The sequence below is a fragment of the Perna viridis genome, chromosome 8 (genome assembly GCF_037379345.1).
Source record: "Perna viridis isolate PV_CMFRI_1.1 ecotype Kerala chromosome 8, ASM3737934v1, whole genome shotgun sequence".
NCBI classification, from domain to species: domain Eukaryota; kingdom Metazoa; phylum Mollusca; class Bivalvia; order Mytilida; family Mytilidae; genus Perna; species Perna viridis.
In genome coordinates this window covers 20,899,295-20,917,872 of record NC_142452.1, presented here as the reverse complement: position 1 = coordinate 20,917,872, position 18,578 = coordinate 20,899,295, and the positions used below count along the sequence as shown (strand labels likewise).

At 32.6% G+C, this 18,578-nt stretch overlaps 1 protein-coding gene across 1 annotated transcript; it reads right to left on the bottom strand.

Annotated features, from left to right (window-relative positions):
- Positions 1 to 1,274: 1,274 nt before the first annotated feature.
- Positions 1,275 to 18,273, bottom strand: LOC148609789 (uncharacterized). The gene is made up of 8 exons (XM_088541026.1): positions 18,140 to 18,273; positions 15,735 to 15,918; positions 14,828 to 15,018; positions 13,583 to 13,792; positions 12,392 to 12,679; positions 11,785 to 11,894; positions 7,257 to 8,793; positions 1,275 to 6,900 (listed from the first exon to the last, which is right to left on the bottom strand). Exons 1-8 carry the CDS (start codon positions 18,219 to 18,221, stop codon positions 5,198 to 5,200), a joined length of 4,305 nt encoding a protein of 1,434 aa, XP_088397152.1. The 5' UTR covers positions 18,222 to 18,273; the 3' UTR covers positions 1,275 to 5,197.
- Between the last annotated feature and the right edge of the window lie 305 nt (positions 18,274 to 18,578).

Genomic DNA, 18,578 nt, shown 5'->3' with positions numbered 1-18,578 from the left:
AACCATGTTTCACCCACTGCCTGGTTCTTACAAAGACTGACACATAAGATATAAAATGACTGTAAAATAAATAAATTAGATGGTTGTTTTTTTTTCTACTTATAAATGAAAATAAATATATATATCTTGCAATTAACACAAAAATTGCAGTAAATATCTTGTTCATATTGAAATAGGGGGCTAGGGCCAAATAAAAAGATGGTTTCTGTTTGTTTCCCGTTACCCTACACAGGGAATGTATATCAGTGTAATATAAAGTCCCTGCCTGACAGACTCATGCCTTGACCCCTATCTGACTTACTTTCAAGTTAAAAGTACCGCCAAGTGGCATAATCAAAGTGTCTGCCTAAATAACACTATAAACCATTTTGTCAAAATAATGTGGATGCTGGTGATGGTTCCCCAAATATATTGAATAATACAATACATCTCATCTGTGTTCCATATTGCATGTTTTAACTACTTGCCAGCAGACTCTACTTAAAATATGTCTTTTTTTTCTTGAAATATACATTGTACCTCACTAAAGTCACAATATAATTGACAAAACATAACAATGGTTTGATTTGTTGTAAATTGTATTTTGTTGTGTCATATTACTTTAATCATGTACCCAAGTAAAATCAAAAAGCTATGTTTGTAATTGTATAATAATGTCAAGCAATATTAAGGAGACAACTTTTGATTTTTGTTTTAATTTTCCTTTCTTGTGATATTCTCAACTTTACGTGTTTGCAGCTCATAATGAAATTATTTTTCACAATTCTTATCCTATCATTATACCTAAATGTTGACCCCTAAAACCAAATGTTTGTTTTGTAAGTGAACTCTGAAACTTCATATATTTAATACACATACCCTAGTAATATGTTTAAACAATATCCCTTTATCACACAACAAAACCAAACCAACAAACAAAAATATAAAAGACCAGAAACTCATCTGTACAAACTTAAATACAAAAAACAAACAAGGTTGAAGCATTTCTGAAAAAAAAAGAAACAGGCAAGTCATCCACTGCCAAGGACCAATGAACAGGCCTTAACTAATAATTAATAGTTCATGTATCAAGGACTTGGACAATTGGATAAGTAATGACTGACTAATCTACCAAATTTCAAGAAATTCATTTACATCTAGGCCCGGTTCATTCTTCAAAATTGTTGAACTGAATGATGGATAGAAGGAGAGCAACCTGAGACCTATACTCCATTTCAGTAAAAAGGCAAATATAGTTAAGTTTAAAATGGAAAGGCAATAATAAACAACAAAGGTCAAATTTAAGCACATATATTAAAATATAAACCAATAGACCAATTAATACACGATACAGAGTTAGCCTTTGACACCATGAATACACATACATGTATTAAAATATATACTTGCTAAATGCTGATCAGATTTCATGACACAATTTGGCACCTAATGCTACATATCAATTAAAAGTTAAATAGCTGCATTTGTTACTCTATATTAGGCTACAATTTTTTCAGTAAGTTGGTTTAAAGATTTTAGAAGGAAATATTGGAGTCTATAAATTAGCATATCAAATAAATGGAAAAATGGAATTTTAAGGTCAGATATACCATTTACAATGTAAATCACTTCCAAAAGTACAGCATGTTAGTGGTGTATGCTGGGGTTTTGAGTTTTGGAACACCTCCTCTCCCACTAGTGTTGGAAATACTTGTTAATTTTGTGCATTTTTTTTTTTAATTAAAAACTGACCAATAACAGCCTGAAATCTTCCTTTTCTTCTAGAACCCCCCTCTCAGGATCTGACACGACAGCTCATTACATCACATTGTGATACACTAATCAATGCGCTACAAAAATCAAAACCTTAAAAATATGGGATGACAAAAGTTTACAACTGCAGAACTACCAGTAAAAATGGGATTCTGCAGAATTTGAAAAAAAAAATCTTTCAATCAGTTTTAATGTTGCAGTCTCGAAACCAGCATTGGCATGGAAAAACTTATGAATTAAAGAGGATATCACATAATATCTCATTACTACATTTACAAGGGTATATAATCAATTACCTACATGTACATTATCATCCGGGTGTTGGCAACCATGGTTGGAACCCAACCAATCAAAAGTCTGCATTTGCTACAATCCAGGGATAAAACATTTTGACAACAGAAATATCAAGAAACCTTTTCTAAAAAATATCAGTTTAATCAAAAAGTGAAAGTGAAACTTTCAATACAAATCTAAATAAGCTTTTGAAGGATTTTAAAATTTATGATTTTCATACCATACTACAAACTATTACTAAATGAACTGAATTAGTTTAATATACTTCGAAAAATGTCACAACTAAGTAATGTAGGATGATGGACTGAATGACAGACCAAATCTATAACCATTATCTCCTTTGGCACTGTCGGAGACTAGTAAACAATTGCTGTATAAAGATTTTTACAATGGATCGGTACAAAAAACCAAAAACCATCAAATGTCAATTTCTATCTTTGCTTTGTGGGAGGTCAGAAAATTGGAAAATTAAGTAAATATGTGGTCTATTTCACAAAATATACTTAAGTGTAAGATTAGTCTTAAGTTATGACGTCACAATACTACTTTCTACAATGACATCATCACTTAAGATTAATTTTACTCCTATGAATTTTTGTGAAATATACAGCTAATCCATAAACCAACTAACTGAATTGCCATGGCCTTGCATAAAATAAAGTATACATCAAAGTATAAAGATAACTATATAAAATAGAAGAATATGCACAATAGATTACAGAAAAAAGACTAGTTGAGGTAAGTGTTAAACAGAAAGTGGGGAAATAAGGGTTGTACTGAGACATTTTGAAAATAAAATATTTGGGACTCAAGTTCAGTGAATATATCCTGAGATAATAATCATGGATTGTGATAAAATCATAAATGTTATTTCTATGTGTAAAAATGTGTGATTTTTTTTATAAAATGGGTACTTTCAAGGTAAAGAACATAAAAGGTTATCATGATTAAAGAATTCTAATATTACATTCTTGACTGAAATGTCTATTCATCAAGGATTTCCCTCCAGCATAAATTAAGTTATATAAATTTTTAAGTATTATTCCTATTAAATATAACATAATGAAAAGACTTCACTAACAATTGGTTCCGAAACTGGTATTAATACCGAGACTTTACAATATGAGTGTTATTATAAACACAGATGACTAGAACCTCATGTTGTCACAGAACAGAAGTTCCTCCAAAACAGATGTTCAAAAAAAAGGAAGAAATTCTATAAAATTTGTTCTTAATGAAATGCTATATAATATTGATTCCACAAGAATATTGATAATGAATTTGTTATTCATAAAAGTTACTAAAGGAAAATACTAAACAATTATACACTGAAAATACAAAGGAACCAGATTCATCTGCACTGTATTTAACACCAGCACTAATAACCTCATTGCAGTGTTTTCTCCAGAGCTGTTTCTGAGGAGCATCCCTTAAAAAAGCAAAGCCCCTAAAATGCTTAATTCATAGATACATGTTAAAGAACAATGTAAAACTTGTGGTTCAATTCCCTTCCTGAAACACAGACCTGAAGAAAACAGTGCTGGTACCCAATACTATGGCATTACCATGATGACTCGAGTAGTTATTGCACCTAATCAAAATTATATCTAAGAACATCAAAAAGACAACATATTACTGAACTACATGTACCAACTTAACAGAAAAATACAAACAAAATGTTACATACAGATAAGGAAATCATACTAATGTGTTGAAATTTGACTGATTGAATTTATACAGCAAAATACCCTAGTGTAATAGACTGAAAACAGGAGAAACTGTAGAATGCATTGTGTTTAAAATAGCTACATTCCTTACAAATTAAAGTACACGTAGAAGTGTAGAAAAATGCAATAACAAAAAATTCACATGTAAGTCTAGTCAAAAAGAAGTTTAAATAAATTTGTTTTTGCCTCTTGCCTTCAAAACGTATATCTTTCCCTGTTCCAAAGTTCAAAAGGTATAACCCCATAAAATTCAGAAAATCAGAAATTACTGGTAATATGCACATATCGTGTCCTAACTATCTACAAAGTTTCAAGAAATTTTATACAGTAGTTTCAAAGGAGTTGCACTTACCAAAGCGTGAAGGATACAATGACAGATGGACTGAGCAAAAACAATACATCACCCGACCTAAGTGGAAGGAGACATAATCAGCATACCTGAAAATCTGTTAAAATATACTTAACATGCCAAAGCCTAAAATCAAATAAGAAATATTTCTACACAAAAGAGCCCTAGAAAATATAATAAAAGTTATATGTTCCATAAGGATTTTTTACAAAGTCTTCTTCCAAAACATTAGGATCTGTCAGAATTGAAAATGAATGAAAGCCTACAACTCATCATATAAAGAATGGGTACAAATCCATGTATAATATTGCTCTGTCAAACATCCAAGTTTTTGAAGAAAAAATGTTAACACTGATAATAAACAGACAGACAGATGCACAATGTTAATTCATTTGAGTATGAGTAAAATATGTTAGCTGTTTGTAAGTAATACATGTACCATGAAAATGATGAACTGCCATTTAGTTAAAAAAAAATCTGAAAAAAATTTAATACAATAATACATTTAAAATAATTTATCAAATATTTAGTGTTTAAAGTCTTCTACATTTGCAATAATTTATGAATCTTGTGTTTAACTTGAACCACCTGTTAAGAAATGACTTGACAACAATTTCAAAAAATATTTTTATAACATAAGGTTGTAAAAACAAGGATTTAAAGTGTACTGATGCTTAACTGCCCACAAAGCCATGTATACAAATGGCATGTAATAATTAGGTTAAAGTGAAGCATATATATGTATACCCTGGTACATGTAAATGATGATTTAGCTATCATAATATGCAATAACCTTAAAATTATATACAAGTCTTTGAAAGAATCAGGCAAAATGAGAAAACATATCAGAAACCTACCAATCGCACAATAAATTTTCACACAATGAAGTCTCTCTATTTGAAATGACCATATTGATTTCTGGATATGTTGGGAATTTTTTCATTGGAATATTCTTTATTCTTTGATCTAATGGTAGGAATAGTGAACTAGTTGCCAAATTGGTGGGTTACTTATACCATGTTTCATCTACTGCCTGATTCTTACAGAGACTGATTCTTAGCAGCTCTACAGTTGGTAATCATACATAAGGTGTAGAAGGGCTATCATCAAAAGATTTCAATCCTCCCTTGTACAGTAAGTTTTTTGGGGTACTGACAATAGGTTTGATAGGAAGGCTGCTATCTCCCTTATCCGAAAACTGCATCATTTCTCTGTCACCTACACTCAGAACAGGTGAAAATCCAGGTGTATTGTCAAGTCTCTTGAATACTGGTCTCTTGCCTTCACTTGGGTTCACTGGCGTACAGACATATTCTGATCCTCTCCAATGACCTGCTACCTTCTCTGAATTTTTCTTGATTGAAAGTTCAGCAGGAGCATGGGATTGTGATGTTGAACACAATTGCGAAGATCTCCTGCTGGTTTCTGCTTCAGACTCAGTGTCTGAATATGCATAGCATGGATTTGTCATTGCTTCTGTTTGACGAAGACTCATGTCATTTTCAAATGTAGCAATTTTCTTTTGCACATTCCTTGTCACATGGCGTCTCTTAAAGTCATCAACAATCGTTCTTGGCTTTATGTGTGTGAAGTTATTCTCAGCTTTGGTACTGCCATATTTTTGTTGTGAACCTAAGACTGAACTTGCAACTGACCTTGATTTTAGTACCAGCTGATCCTGTATTGGAATCTGATGTTTAGTACTAGAAATTTCATAAGTTCCCTTCTGGTACAAATTTTCCTTGTCTTCACTTTCTGAGTGTATCTTAGACTTATATTTGTAAGGAGAGCTATCAAAATTCCTAACAACATTATCAGCAGACTTTAAAAAGATATCTGACTCTGCATCACTTGCAACACTGCTCCTATATCGTTCTCTGTCAAATAGGTCCACACTCCTTCCAAGTCTATGTGGGGAATCGTCAATCTCTGTTACTTCAAGTGAAGACTCATGACTTGTTCTTTGAGATTGATTTTGATTTGGTGCTTGTTTGTTTGTAGGTTTATCCACACAAATTGTATTTCTCAATTCAGACTTTTGATTTTTGTTTGAGTTTTTTAATACTGATTTTCCAGGTCTAGAAGGAGAATTGGTAAATTGTTCTAGTTTGACAGGGGTTAGATCTTCTCGAATTACCTTGCCTGGCCGAAAAGGCGAATTGTCTAAATTTCCAACTTTAACAGGAGTCATACTGTCAAAAGATTTATTCCTGATTGGGGTCTGATCTTGAAAATGTACAGACTTTGGAGTGTCTGTTGTGGTGTCAGAAATTTGACTATACTCTGGTGAGTCAATGTTGACATCTGGACTCATAAGATAACTTAATCCAGGCAAACACTTGGGAATTCTATTTTCTGATTTTTCCCTACTAAATCTGCTTATTCCAGAACCTGTTAACTCTAGAGTGTCAGAATTTGTTCTGTTAAATGATGTTAAATTTGTTTTGTTGAATGTATTTGAGTGTGTTCTGTTAAGTTTCTGAATTGAATTTGTTCTGCTATAACCATCAGGAAAGTCACTATCACTTCCCAACTTTGTTACAAAATTACTTTCACTTCCAAGATTTGTGACAAAGGTAAGACTGTTGTGAACTTCTTCATTATTCAAACACTGGAGAGACTGGGATTTAGCAACAGAATAACCTGAATCGTCTGTGCTCTTGTCAGTGGAAGGATTTCTGGTTACCTGTCTGTTGCTGGTACCAGAGATGGAACCACTAGTCTCTCCCAAATCACTAGTTGTCAACCACGACAAATCTCTGCCACAAGAACTGGTCATTTCTGAAATAGTAAACATCAAATCAATCATAGATTTTTTTAAACAGCTAAATAGTTGTAGAAATAAAGTGTACTGAATTTTCTCAAATATTGACTACAACCATCCATTTAATACAATACATGGTGTCATGTTTGAAAAAATACTGCTTCATTTAATTACATTATTTTTGTCTGGTTTTTTTTTACTGATTACAATTTAAATAGAGTACTGAGATGGATTTCAACAACTGTACAATTTATATGTATTTAATTCCTTTGACTATTGCTCATACAAACATACAATTTCATTCCACTTGCAAAAGAATTTATACATTTGATCATCACTCAGCTGCCAGCAGTGAGAAAAGTATAAAACTTACCTGGTAGGTTAGATGAGGATGATTTCTGTTGTATCTGGGATTCACTTCTACTTCTTCCTGTGGAATATGATGAAAGACTGTATCTATTTTTAGAACTGTCCCCCTCAACATAGCTACTTGTCAATGACTGTGTCAAGTCACTTGGTGAATATTCTGTGTTGGTACTATTGTCTTCAAACTGCAGTTTAAATCTAGCCAGAGTTTTCCTTGTCCACAATTGCATGCTATCATTACTCCCAGGTTTCTCCTCTGCAATGGAATCCAGCTTAGACTCAGAACTTGATGACATGTAGTATGTTCCTGTTTCTGGACTGGTTATGTGGAAAGAAGAAATGTCACCAAAGAAGTTAGACAACTGTTGTGTACCTTCATCAATAGATGAGTAGTCCTCCGCAAAATGTTGTGATGCATTCTGGGAAGAATACTCTTCTGACAATCTTTGAGATTGGTATGTTTGAGGTACAGGTATCCTAGGAGTAATGTTTTCCTTATTGCTACTCTCTAACATGTCTTCATCTGATGAGAAATTTCTTGAAATTTGCCTGTTGTTTTCAACATTACTTCTCAGAGATGACTTAGAAGCCTTGACAAAAGATTCAGACGGATTTTCAATTTCATTTTCAACATTGCTTTTGGCAGATGAATTAGCTGATTTTACAAATGATGCAAAAGGATTATCCTCAGTTTCTATGTCATTAAAATACTTGTTTCCAGTTAGTTTTTCAGAAGATGTATAAGCTGGCTTTGCTAAAGGTTTGTATTGGCCAGTCTCAGTCTCTACATTATTGAAGTATTTTGGTTTATAGCCTTGAGAGCAAGGACTGTAGTCTAATTTCTTCCAAGTAACTTTGGATTCACTTGTTTGCCGTACCAAGTTAGTTTTTGTGATAATTTCTATGATTTGGTTTGCCTGATTGTTTAATCTTGACTGTGATTCATCCCAAAGTTTTTTTGGATCCAAGGGAGACAAATCATATGCAGTTGCTTTGAATTCTGGTGTAGCATAAAAACTGTCCTGAGTAGTATTGATCTCACCATTGTTAGGTTTGGAAGATTGTGAACTAGAATTCAAACCTGTCAAAGCAAAAGCCCTCTCTGATGCAGACATGCTTGTAACTGATCCACTTTTGTCTCGATCAAAAACTAACTGGTTCGAAAATGAAAATGTTTCCCTTGAGTTGCTTATGTAGCTAACAGATGGTGAATGCTTGCCAGGGATCAATGGTTGGGAGCTGGAACCACTCAAATGTGATGATCTGGTAGAGTTTATTGTGCCATTCCAGTCAGCATTTCTATTTTTAGTTCTTCGACTAGAACTTCTCCTTGAGTTGTTCAAATTTTTATCAGACTGGGGAGTCATCATTTTGCTGAAGAATGTGCCATTTTTAAGAATGTCAGGAATAGACAGATTGAGAGATCTACTTTCATCAGAATTTCTGAAACAACTATCCATATCTGTGCTTAAACTGACTGAAGCATTTAACCAATCAGCTACCCTTGCTACTGAGTTGTCAAATATGGCCTCTCTGTCCCGATCCTAAAAGAAATAAAACAACAGGATTTCCATGCATTGTTATTATTTTCAATAATTGCAATTTGAACTAGAGTATTCCTTTGATCAATAGATGTTTTTATCTGTAGATACTTACTTGATTGTTCTAAAAAAACTTATATGTTGGTTGTTTATTAACAATTTTTTAGCTTGGGGTATGAACATTTGTTACTGCTAAATCTTTTAAATCCAGACATTAGGTTCAGATGGGTTTTTATACAAAAATACTTCACATCCATTTTTCTTTTGCAAGACTATGTGTACAGGGGTACTAATAAAGTAAAAAAAAAAGTCATGACTATGAAAAATCTAACAAGAAATCTGTGAGTGATGGCTCACTAGCGACCCCTCTTTCAATCATGATGAAAGGAAAATAAACAAAGCCCTCGGTAAAAAGAAAGTTGTCGTTGATTTTGCCAAAAACAGATCCCACCATTTGGCATATCTACAGGAAGAATGCATTAAAATTTCAAGCTGCTGTGATGAATAATTGCTGAGAAAACTGTGATGAAAAAATTGCTACCGACAGGAACACAGATGCACGGACAAAGGTAATACAGTATAACCCCAGTGATTGGGATAACCGTATGCCATGCGCCATAGTCACATTTCCTCTTAGAATGGCGCATTGAGTGACTAATGTGCCGCGTCATGTGCATGCATTAAGTTTCCATCATTGATAGTGGAGTGTAGTCCACTACTTGTGAGAGTAAACAAACATGAACGTGTATTTCAACAATGTTTTTATTAGCTGCAATCGGATGTTTTGATCACCACGTTTTTGAGGGGATTTGAAGACCAGGGAATGAAACTGTACTTTGTTGATTTTTTAGATTACATATTCTTGATCGCTTACGCATTTGAAAGAACATTAAATATTGTTTTAAAGAATAAAAATAATTTGATAACATCAGAAAAGTGTGGACTGGCAGTCCCATTTGAAATTGAAAATGCCACCAAAGACATTTTTAAGCTTGACCCAAAACAGAAGAAATTATCTTTTTCAAAGCCTAAACAATATTAATGATGGTAATTACCAGAATCAAACTGCAATTGTTGTAGAAACTAACTTGGCAGCTGGACATGGTTATGAACCACCTATTGAAAATATCGCTAATGGTGGAGACATATTATCTGGCCCTGAAGCACTCAAAAGAATCCAAAATCTGATTGCAGCCAAACAAAAAAATAGACTCTTTCCTATCATTTGTGATAAACTACTTTAATAGCCAAGTTAGGGTCTAATTAATGGGGGATCTGTGGACCATGATAAAGGACTAGACAATACATTAGTATAAAAACTCAAACAACAGAAAAGAAGTGATTGATGTGACAATTAACTGACCCGTTCATAGTTAACTCTTGATAAACATTTGATCTGCAGTGTAAATTAAAGTTTGTTTACGTTACAATGTCTTCACTGTCTATCTGGCCTTAGCTCTATTCCAAATTTTGTCCCACGTTTTTTTTTAGAATGGCCCATTGAAATTGAAAATGTCCCATTGAATTGAAGGGTAAGGGAGCCATAGTCCCATTTGCAAAATTTTAATCCCAATCACTGTAACCCAATGCCTTACGAGTATGAGAGATTCAAAGGATAACTGGGAAGAGGGAATATAAAACTAGGGCATCTAATGGGGCATTAAATGATACCCCATCACACTGCAAACATATTTAAAAAAAAAAAAAACTTATAAGGGTTGTAACTTTTGAGTAAAAAATCTGATCATACTGAAATTCAAACTGGATTTGTATTTCATGATATTCAATAACTTCTAAAATTGTCATCTGGAAACTGTCAGGGGAAGGACAAACACGCAACTTTTCAGAGGGTATCACATTATACCTCGCCACTTCTTGTGGTGGGGTATAAAAAGTGTTAATGAATACAGATGTGAAGAACTGATTTCATACAAATTTTAAATCTAAATGGCATTCTTTAAACAAGTGGTCATTGTTTTGATTTCTTACTAATACTCAGTGAAGAATGTGTCTCAAGTGTAGGTAATATAATGTAATCATCCTTATTGAGATACAATGTATTTTGGTTGTTGACAAGAACTTGTTAATCTATCTATCTATTCATTATTTTGATTAACATACACAGGAAAGTTTGCAACAAATTTGTGTTCATATGCCTAAAAACATGGAAAAATACTGGGATTTTTTTAATATAAAACCTTATCAACATATAGCTTTTATATACATACATCTTTGATATTTACAGCATATTGACCTAATCAGCAATAATTTCAATATAATGAACTAAAAAGTTCTGAAGAATATTTGATAAATCCTATGAACTTTGTAATAGATTGGTTGATTATAGTTTAATGTCCTATGGCATATATTTCATGCATTTAAGGACAAGAACAATTTACAGATAAAACAGAACCTGCTTTGTGCTAGTCTTGACAAGCTAAGCTAGATTTTTCATTATTTTAGCTGACAGAAGCAAAATACCATATGTTTGGAGGAGAAGTTGTAACCACCAATTTTTAAGTCTTTGGCGTGACTTGGCCAGGGATCAACCGACCAAGTCCTACACTCAAGACAATCACACTAACATGCAACTACCGAGGCAGTTAACTTTGAAATAGAAAGTCCAAGGTCATAGACAGAAATATGTGCTCTATGCAAAAGGAAGGGGATACGGTTATACTGTTTAAAAACAGCCTTACTAGTTTGTTTATACATGTATGTTATTTATAAAACACATAAGTACTATCAAAGTATTATTTTTCATGGTTTATCAAATTTCATGGTTTGGGTGTTTTGTCAGACCATGATATGATGATTCAATTCCCAAAGAAATGTAATACTCTTACTCAAAAATTAAGATGCTCTGATAAATTTCTGTGAATTCAAAACTCTACAAAGCAACTGCATCATACAAAACCACAAAAATAAATATAAGCACATTAAGAGCAAGCCAAATGTTTACAACCCAATCGTACAGCAGTTCCATGTACTTACAGGAAGAGATGAAGCCCTTTTAAACCAGTAAGCTGCAAGATCTTTCTTATCTTTGACTGTTCTACTGGTAGGATGGCAACAACAGTAGTAAAACATCATTAACATTCCACCTGTAATAATTATAGAACATGTACATAAAATAAACATGCATCAAGTTTGACTATAAATGAAAAAATCTCCAGCACAGAACTTATATTCCCTATTTCAAAGATTTTACATCTCTATCCCACTCAGTAGTGAACAAATGTGTAGCTTTGCAGATTTGTAATGGGTAATGTTTATGCCTTGTGAAAATATTCACATCCTGTACAACAGAGCCTATAAGTTAGTGGAGAAATATGCAATAAATCAGGAAGTTGTTATAGGTCTATGGAGGAGATTGATAAATGAACTGACAGTGGATATATGAGATGCAGATTTTAAATAGTTTAACTACTGTAACTAAATTAAAAAAAATACTCTCCTTTTTAAGTTTTCAAGCAAGTCACAATTGAATTTTACCAAAATAATTCCACCTTAATACTTCCAATTCTTATAACAAATTCACTCTTTAAAGGTACCATCATTTATGAAGATAGATTAGTCAATTAAATTAGGCAACACATACCTAACACAAACCCACCAAACACCACTGATACACTGGTAACCTCTAACCACAGAGGAGTACCATCTGGCTGGTAGATAAACCATAGCAGGATCATCAGGGCATTCTCTGACAAGATAAAACAATAGAAGGCAGCCATTCTACTTCTAGATGGACCTTCCTTCAGGTTGAGAAAACAGAAGATGTATATGAGTCCTGATACAGAGTTAAACAATCTCTTCTCACAGGCAGTGTCTCCATAGTCTGGGTTCTGTAGTGTAATCCAGAATGTCATACACAGCCAATGTACACCTGCAATTATTATATAATTTTCAATAGCTAAAGTTCAAAAACTTTATATGTGCTTTTATCATTTAGATATTGTAACTTAAAGAACTACTCAGTAAATGCAATTTTAATTTTACAAAAAATTGAGAAAATAATATTGATGAAAATGACATATGATACTAAAAATGTAATATTTACAGTATTTTACCAGTATTCTTTTTTGAAAATGAAATGCATTTTTCTTTATTCAATATTAAAAAGTGGTCATTCCAATTTCAGTTGATTAAAATATTTCCCTGTGGTATACTGTGAAGAAAATAAACTAATATAAAAATAGGATATGTGATAATTTGCCAATGAGACAGTCATCCATCAAATACCAAGCAACAAACAATTAAACCTCTACACCACTTGCTGCATATAACATTTGTACCTTCTCTAAGGAAACCTCTCTCAAGAATGGACACAAAATAAAACATAATCAAACTACATGTAACATTCACTTTCAATAGTTCAAACATTGACTGTCTGAACTATACAATTGTAAATGCTTTAATTTCAGTACATGCACATGTATATGTATCATTTTTTGCATACACACAATTTAAATTTTGTATAGCTCATGAAATCAGCTCTATTGAATAAATAAAACTTTAAACACCTTAATTTGCCTGTTCAAATTGTTCACTTTGTGTATTTTTTTAAGGATTTATTGCTCACAAAACGTGATGTGTTATATCTGAAAACAATTTTGTTGTAACAAGTATATTAATCTAATTTTTTCCATAATTCAGCTTGCACATCTTTTCTTGGTAAGTACTTAATGTACTAAATTAAAAAATTTTTTCTATTGATGTGCAAATAGACAGGCAAAGCTATAGCTACGGAGCATCACCATCATTGATGCTGGGCCATAAATATACAAACCAATGCCTAAAAATATCCATACTCCGAACACCAGGGAAAAGACAACCATAGCCATAACTCTGGAGAGAATCATCCAAGACTGCCATATCAAGGAGACAGTAATACCAGTCCACAACCTTTGGTAGTTTTCTTTGTACGCCATTCTCAGAGAATCACTGTATACAGTCAAGGAAAGGGCAACAGAGGTCAGAGAAAATACTGTCGAGACACCTAAAATCATAAAAATACATCTGGACAAAATCTTTAATTGATTTGACAAAGATTATTTTTATATCACATAATTTTCATGGGAAAAACTAAATTTGTAACAGAGGTCTAAGTATTCTTTATTTGATTTATATCTGGAATAAGAACAGAACAATCAATAATGAATAAATGTAATTACAAACACAGAAAATTTGAACAATGTTTATACATGTATCAATGAAGTCAGTGTTTTTCAAAAAAATTTTCTGAAAAAAATTGTAAAGATAAAACCTAGTCACATGTTATATTTTCCTTTGGAAAGAATTTTACTTGACATTATGCAACAGATTCTAAAGGCAAAAGATTACAAAAAAATCGAACTAAGCTACTACTAAACAATGGTAAGTAAACAACGTATATAAAATTATTTGTTGAGAATTTAAGAATCTAACGCCTGTACAAGTGCTATGTAGGGAATCTCAAGACATCCAAGGGTAAAATTTAATCATTCTCTATCTAGATTCTGCCGAGTTTGGGAACTATTACATCTTACCCAAGGGTGTCTGAGATTTCCCAATCCTTCATAAGAAAAAGGGGTGTATGATTCTTTTTCTCACTTAAAGTTTGTTTTCCAATCAAATGTTTGAACTGAAATGACCTGCATTTAACAGCTGATAGTGACCTATCAGATCATTACGATGTCACAACCAGGTGTAAGATATAGGTCACTTCAAAACAATTAATCACCAGTTATTCCCAATAAAATTATTATTTAAAAAATTGTTCTGTCTTAACCCCTGGGTGAAATCTGGCACACCTAAATAACAGTAAATTTCTGGTTTCTTCAGTGAGAAACAATGTTTCTGTTCATGATATCCTGATATGGAATCCATCTTTATGGGACCCACTATAAATAATTTGTTGTGAAATGCCCAATAAAATGATCAATTGAGCATTATCATCTGGAAACCAAAATGTGAGAGACAAAGGGATGTTCAGGAGAATAACTACATTTTTTTGAGGGAGGGTATGAAAAAATAATGGTGGAATTGGATATACCTATCAGCCAGTTAAAGTGATTAAACTTCAATATGACAAAAAGCTGAAAACAAAGCATCGGCATAGACTCTGTAAAACACTGAACCAATCGTAGCATGGATAGATCTATGTTGGCCGTAAGAACATCGTCAAAATCATTCTTCTGTTTTGTTTTCATTGACTTCCATCCCAACTTCAGTACTTTGTAATACCTTCAATAAAATTAGAATAATAATCATAATCAGAAGTAAAACTTAGGAAATACAAGCTGGGAGCCCACACCATATTTTTGTTTAATATTTTCTATTTGTTCAACTGAATTTTACCCAGAAGTTTGGTAGCCGAGCTCAAAATTACTGGTTTGTCTGAATATAGCTGAAATATTGCTGCTCGGACGTTAAACCCCAACAAACAAACAAAATTACTGGTTGACTGCTAATTTTTATCCCTGCATAATACATGAATTTCACTTTTTAAAATCTTGTTATTGATAAGAAAATTAATTGGAAAGAGTGAATAACCAAAAGCAACCACACTAAGGCAAATTACTATTCTTTTTTTGGTTTTAGATCCAAGTCCTAATTTGTACATGCAATTGCTTTTTACTTTGAAGTATTGTTTTTTTTTTATCATATAATTGGTTTACATTGTATTTAAATTTAATTCGTGTTATGCTTTTTTTTCTTAAATGCCCTTTACCAGGACATGCAGGAAACATTAGTTTCACAAATGCTCCTTTTGCAATACATAATGTAAACAATGAAGATTCTGCAGCCAATTTCTATATCAACACAAATATAACCAAATACATGTATAAGTTATAAGATTTCAAAATCTGATCACAAATTTTACATATGTAGTATAACTCACATGTACAGTTATCACTGTTATAAAAAACTAGTTTAAATAAATGATATCTTATCCATACCTGTGTAAGGGTGCCAGGAAGAAAACATGTGGCAAGAAGTTACCCAAGGTTAATGTCTTGTCTGTCACATGCCATCGAAAGCTGATCAGTAGCATCAGTACACAGGATAGAGCAATAAAGGATAAACTAACTGATCCCCACACTTCATGGCCATCCAAATAAAAAACTGTTACAATAAGAATATCTGAAAAAAAATAACTTCAAGTAAATAATGAGTAATTAAATCTATCAGAGAAACAAAAACTGATATGGTGAAATGCAACAAATGCACCATTGTATAACCTAAATACAAAATACAATGTATTAAATACTTTCATACTTTTCATTTTGACACACTCCAAAATAAACTAAAAATAATAAAACACAAAGACACATTAATGACAAACATCTCCTGAATGTGGACAGGTGCATGTCTACAATGGAGTTAAACTAGTTTTAGAAGCCATGACCATCCTCCTTTAATGTAAGGTCAAAAATGAACTGAAACAAAAAACAAGCCCACCATAAAGTTCACTCAATACTACATCTATTTCTGATTTCTCTCCATGGAATACCTCAACAAACACTGTGTACAAAAAATGAGATATCCACTTAAAGAGCATTTGCAGTTACTGAAAGCTACAATGTAGCTCAGAACATAATACTGCAGAATTTAGTAGGACTGATCATTTCATCAATTGAAAGTTTCTTTCTATCTATCATAGTATTCAAGATATTGGCTAAAAACTGTAAAAAAAAGTCATTTTTCACCTTTCAAGGGCAACAACTCTAACAATGCATAGTCCACCAACTTTGATCAGAATGCAGACTTTTGTAGGCCTAATAATAAGGATCATTTAGGCAATTGAAAGAATTTGAATAAATCTAATGGTTTTTGAGATATGTGTACATGTGTATGAGAAAAACTTCTGACAGACCCTTTTGTTCTATTTTTAGTAACAGTGGCCATGTTTTTTTTAAATAAAAAATCCCCATGTCAGACCTATGCAGAATACCCTAAGGAATATTCATACCCAGTTTGGTTCTAATTGGTCTGGTAGTTTCAGAGGAAAAGATTTTTGAAAGAAATACACATAACACTAAAAATAGGGAAAAAATGCCAAAAAAGGGCAATTATATTTGTATATCAACATGGCTTAACAGATTACTGGTAAATTGAAAATTTGACCACGGACAGATTTATCCTCGTGAGAATTTAGCTAAACCTAACGATTTTGGAGATATATGCAAAAAACTTCTGTCTGACCCCATGTTCTATTTTTATTAACAGCACGCAAACAGTCAGAGTTTTGAAAAATTGATAAGGACGATTATGACAGAAGCCACATGATGGCAAAAAGCTCACATTTGCATGCAGGAAATGATTCATTCATAGGGCAATGTGTGACAGAGTCCAATGTCAATCAATTTTTTTTATGCTGGAAGGGGGTGGGAGGGGGGGGGGAGGAAAAACAATTCCATTAAGGTACATAAAGTGTGATAAACTCATACATGTACATGTATATTTGGTCAATTAATGGATATTATTGTATATACTTTATCTACATTTATGGGTCTTAGTTTCTCAATAAAGCTGCCTTGTTTATGAATCTCTAATGAGTAATTACAAATGAAAGCATTGCTACGTGTAGTAATTTGTTACTGTTCTGTTCCAAAAGTAACAACCTCTGCCCAACTCATCATGCACAATTTTTACACATCAACTATTCAAAATGTTAACAAAACAGGGGTTATCATGTTAAATAGTCGAAATTTTAATCAACAAATGAATGAATCAAAGTATACTCATTGTAGGTGTGACATGCATTAGAAGCATTTGAAATATACATGTACTACTTCACATCACACACATATCCAAATTTCTTTGTGTAGCACTATGTTTGGGCTTCTGAATCAAACTTGCGAAAATATTTCTATAACTATTCCTGATGATATGCGTCAACTAATAAGGTATTTCACCCTAAAAAACCCATCTTTAAATCATTTAACTTCAATCTGGGAAATAATATGATTTTTAAAATGTTTGTTTCCCTTTACCTCAATCCAGGTTTTGGGTAGGTAGGTAGGGAAACTACTTTTTCCAAAAATCAAATGATTCTATAAAAACTAAGATCAAAGAAGTGCAAAATACATGTACAAAATGTACCGCAGTTCTTGAACATTTGTTAAAAATCTTGTCAGAGAATGGCAAAATGGTTTTGGGTAGGGCCAAATAGGTAGGTAGGTAATGGGATACAAACTTAATTTTCCTTTTAGCTTCAGGTCAATACGTATTTAATTAAACAAAGACCATGATTATCTCAATATCTGGACTTGTAAACACTGTCACTGTTTTGATGTGTTTCGCCTTTCGGAAAACAAAATATCTGAATTTGTCTTTTCGTGTTTTCACAACGCGTATTTACCTGAAATTATGTCCAGGAGAAAAGAAACTAAACTTATAACAGTCAGCGTTAAATCGTACGCTGAAAACGACTTCTTAATCATTTTGCATTTCTCTGAAATTTGAACATTGGCGCACTTGACTTCATTTTCTACCTTAAAGTGTTGATTTTAAAATTGGTGTAGCTAAAACGAGACTTCAACCCCGGAAGTGGTTCTTAAACGCCGCAATTCTTTTCAGAAATCAAATCTATTGTAAAAACACAATTCATATATTTGTCATTAGTATTAGGTTAAGGACTTCATGTGTATTATTTTTTCATCAATGGATATTCATTTTTCCTAAGATTCATCTGTAATTACTCCAACAGTTCCTATGAAGTATGGACTATAGTCACTGAGATATGGAGTAGCTAATTTATGGAATGAGCTTCCATAGGAATTTTGAGAGGAATTGTAACG

Excerpts from the sequence above, each read along its gene's own strand:
- LOC148609789 (XM_088541026.1), bottom strand. The coding sequence starts at position 18,221 with ATGATTAAGAAGTCGTTTTCAGCGTACGATTTAACGCTGACTGTTATA. Across the intron at positions 15,919-18,139 it reads TCTCCTGGACATAATTTCAG|ATATTCTTATTGTAACAGTT; the intron begins GTAAATACGCGT and ends ATTTTTTTTCAG. Across the intron at positions 6,901-7,256 it reads ATCCTCATCTAACCTACCAG|AAATGACCAGTTCTTGTGGC; the intron begins GTAAGTTTTATA and ends TTACTATTTCAG.